The 3,421-nt window shown below is 63.8% G+C and overlaps 1 protein-coding gene across 7 annotated transcripts in view; it reads left to right on the top strand.

The window, feature by feature from the left end:
* FARP2 (FERM, ARH/RhoGEF and pleckstrin domain protein 2) overlaps window positions 1-3,421 on the top strand; it is a 69,969-nt gene that overhangs the window by 52,291 nt on the left and 14,257 nt on the right. For all 7 annotated transcript variants that reach the window (XM_025045444.1, XM_025045446.1, XM_025045447.1 and 4 more), the window contains exons 14-15: window positions 2,753-2,842; window positions 3,205-3,338. In XM_025045444.1, the coding sequence (XP_024901212.1) occupies window positions 2,753-2,842; window positions 3,205-3,338 (224 nt within the window). The remainder of the gene's footprint in view (window positions 1-2,752; window positions 2,843-3,204; window positions 3,339-3,421) is intronic.

Consider the following 3,421-nt stretch of genomic DNA (forward strand, 5'->3'; position numbering starts at 1 on the left):
CCCAGCAAAATCACAGCTGAGACCCTCCCATCACGGTCAGGGACTCCTCAGGGACTTCAGGGACTCCTCGGGGACTTCCGTACCTGTTCGTGGCACCCAGGGCACCAGGGGGTAGCAGGGGGTGGTGGGAACGGGCAGGTGCCGAGGGAGCCCTCAGCCAAGTGACTGGGAGGAGGTCTGGCTCTAAGGGCGAGCGCCAGGGACCCACCTTGTCTGGGGGACAGGGAGGCATTACGGCTGAGGGGGTCCTGGAGGTGGAGCGTGGCTGCCAGGGGAGGCGGCGGGCGTGCGGGTTCGGGGTGGCCAGTGGAGGTGGCCGCCCCGCCAGTTTGTGTTTGCCATCAGGATGGGTACGAGGCAGGTGTAAGAGCCTAGGTAGAGAGCGTGGAGCTCAAGGACGAGGCGGTAATCACAGGTGGGGACACCAGTGGCAGCAGGACCCCTGCCTCACAGGTGCTTGTCACGTGGAGCAGCTGTCACAGACACCTTAGCACTCCGCTGCGTTTCGTCCTGAGAGCACCAGATGCATGTTCCGCCCAGGCCACCCTCACTGGACACATGTGGCCTCCGTGCACACTGCCCCTCATGCCCGGGCCCCCTGCACCCACTTCAGCGAGAGCAGGCCCGGAGCTGTGTGTGTGCTGTGAGTGTGCTTTGTGAGCTATGTGTGCTATGTGTGTGCTGTGTGGGGCTGTGAGGCTTTGTGTGTGCTGTGTGAGCTGTGTGTGTGAGGCTCTGTGTGTGTGCCGTGTGTGCTGTGTATGTGCTGTGTGAGGTTGTGTGTGTGTGCTGTGTGTGCTATGCGTGGGGCTGTGTGTGAGCTATGTGAGGCTGTGTGTATGCTGTATGTGAGGCTGTGTGTGAGCTGTGTGTGTTGCGTGTGGGGCTGTGTGTGTGCTGTGTGAGGCTGTGTGTGAGGCTGTATGTGTGCTGTGTGAGGCTGTGTGTGTGCTGTGTGAGGCAGTGCATGAGTCTGTGTGAGCTGTCTATGTGCTGTGTGGCCTGTGTGTGAGGCTGCGTGAGCTGTGTGTGAGCTGTGTGTGTGAGGCTGTGTGTGTGCCGTGTGTGGGGCTGCGTTGATGACTGGCTTCCGGCCCAAGACCCCCACCTCACGGCCGGGCTTTGTCCAGCCCCCACCTCTCAGGCCTCGGTCTCTGCCTCCATCCCATCGGGCAGCCCAAAGCTCTCCTAAGCTTCCCAGAGGGACAGGGCCCAGGGAAGAAGCCACCGGCCCCAATGTCAGCCTCCGGCCCAGACTCCCCTTCTCAGCCGCAGACCCCCAGCCCAGCTCACTGCTTCAGCTCCTAGATGCAAACCTGACCGCTGACCTTCCTTCCTGACCTACGCCCTGTGGTATGTGGGCCCAAAGCCTCGGTCACCCTTGCCGCCTCTACCCCTGGTCCCTCCCCCAACAGCATAACTTGAGCTAGGAGACTGGCCAGGGCCCCAGCCTCCTCTTGCCGCCCCACCTCCCGGTGAGCCCGGGCCCTCCAGCCTGCTCTCAGCGTAGCAGCCAGACTTGTCCCGGGGTCCCAGCATGCCACCCCCAAGGCCCCGCCTTCACCGCCAGTGAACAGCTCGCCCCCCTCCCCCTCTCCTCTGACCTCCCACCTGCTTCCCACCACCTCCTCAGCCCCGCCCTCTCCAGGAGGCGGTCTGTCTACTCTGCTGGAGTCCGCAGCTGCCCACCCTGCCCCCTCTGCCCCCCTCTGCCCGCCTCTGCCCTGCAGCTGCCCACCCCGCCCCCTCTGCCCCCTCTGCCTGCTCTGCGCCCATGACACGTCTCTGTGTGACGGGCAGCTTCCCCATTAGCCTGTGTGTTGCTTCTTGCCTGTTTCCTCCCAGGATGCTAATCAGCTCAAGGACAGGGACTCCTGCTCCTGGGCATGTCCCAGGTGCGGTTTGGGGCCGGCACGTGCTCTGTAGGTGTTTGCATGGCAGACATTCTCTAAAGTCCCCAGCCGGGCGGAGGAGCAGCAGGGTGGCTGTGCAGGGTAGAGCAGGAGGGGCGTCTTCCAGCTGCGGAGGACGGGGGAGGGCCTTGGAGCTGGACTTCCCGGCCTCTCTGAGGTGCTCCAGGGACAAGGTGCAGCCCCTGGCTGGGCCTGAGCCTGGGGCCAGCGTGAGAGCCCGTGCGGAGCCCAGGTTCCCAGGGCGCAGTGTATGGCCCTTGCTGCCACAGGGGTCCCATCCTCTGCTGAGAGTTCTCATCCTCCCCAGGGGGCTCGTACCCCCTGGGGCCTTAATCCCCGCCCCCAGAGTTCCCGTCCCCCGCAGCGGCCTCCTCACTGACTTGCCGGCATCACCCACAAGCAGGCGGGGCCTGGTCGGCGTGAGAGCTGCAGGGCTGGCCGGCCCGGCTGCCCCGAGCTCTGCCAGCGCGACGGGCTCGCACACTGACGCCTGTTTCGTGCGTCGGGCCTGATCGCTCATACTCACGGGCCGAACGCTCGTGGATCTGTGTGGCAACCAGCTGCGCCTCTGGCAGCGACAGCTGAGCGATGATGTATCTCAAAACCAGTAATAGCCTCCAGTCTGTGTCAGTGTTCGAACAGCAATTCTCTTCTCAAAAGGAGTAACCGGCAATGAGGAGAACGTGAGGGAGACACAGCTGAGCTCGTGTTTTCACTCGGAAGGAAACCCCCTCGGGAATCACGATGAAACCCGCATGACGCCGGTCACTTGCGCAGGACGCGGGTGTCACGGCATCGTGGCCGACAGCCCGTGCTCACGCTGTCTGTGCCTCTTGCAGTGGCCGGGAGCGGACGAGGCCTATTTCATAGCGAAGGAGATTCTCGCCACAGAGCGAACATACCTGAAGGATTTGGAAGTTATTACTGTGGTGAGCAACCTACGTCCCTTTTTGCTTGGGTGTCCTCGATGCCGCTTGACCCTCCCCGGAGGCAGGAGACCCCACCCCACCCCCCAGAAGCATCCCTCGGCCCCGGGGCTGACACGCCCTGCTCTCTGAACCAGATTTCCGTCAGACTCCCAATCAGCTGGGGTCGTGGGCCCCATTTTCTGTAAAACTGGGAGCGTGGCCACTTGAAGCTTCTCATCCAGAACCGTCTCCTCATGCTGTGGACGTTTGGTGGTCAGCCCAGAGCACAGCTGTGGCACTGATTTGAGCCGTCCTCACAGTGCCTCCGGGGTTCGCGCCGGGTGTCCGGCCGAGGCCCGCGGTCACCCTGAGCTCTCCCGCAGTGGTTCCGCAGCGCGGCGGTCCAGGAGGACGCCCTGCCCGCGGGCCTGAGCTCCCTGCTCTTCTCCAGCATCGACCCCATCTACGAGCTGCACAGCGGCTTCCTGCGAGAGCTGGAGCAGCGGCTGGCGCTCTGGTAACTGGCCAGGTCACGGGGACCGCGTCTCACTGATGTCTGTCCTTAGAAGGTGTGGGGAGGAGTGGCCGCGAAACCGTCCC

Source organism: Pteropus alecto, unplaced genomic scaffold (assembly GCF_000325575.1).
Source record: "Pteropus alecto unplaced genomic scaffold, ASM32557v1 scaffold143, whole genome shotgun sequence".
Taxonomy (NCBI): Eukaryota; Metazoa; Chordata; class Mammalia; order Chiroptera; family Pteropodidae; genus Pteropus; species Pteropus alecto.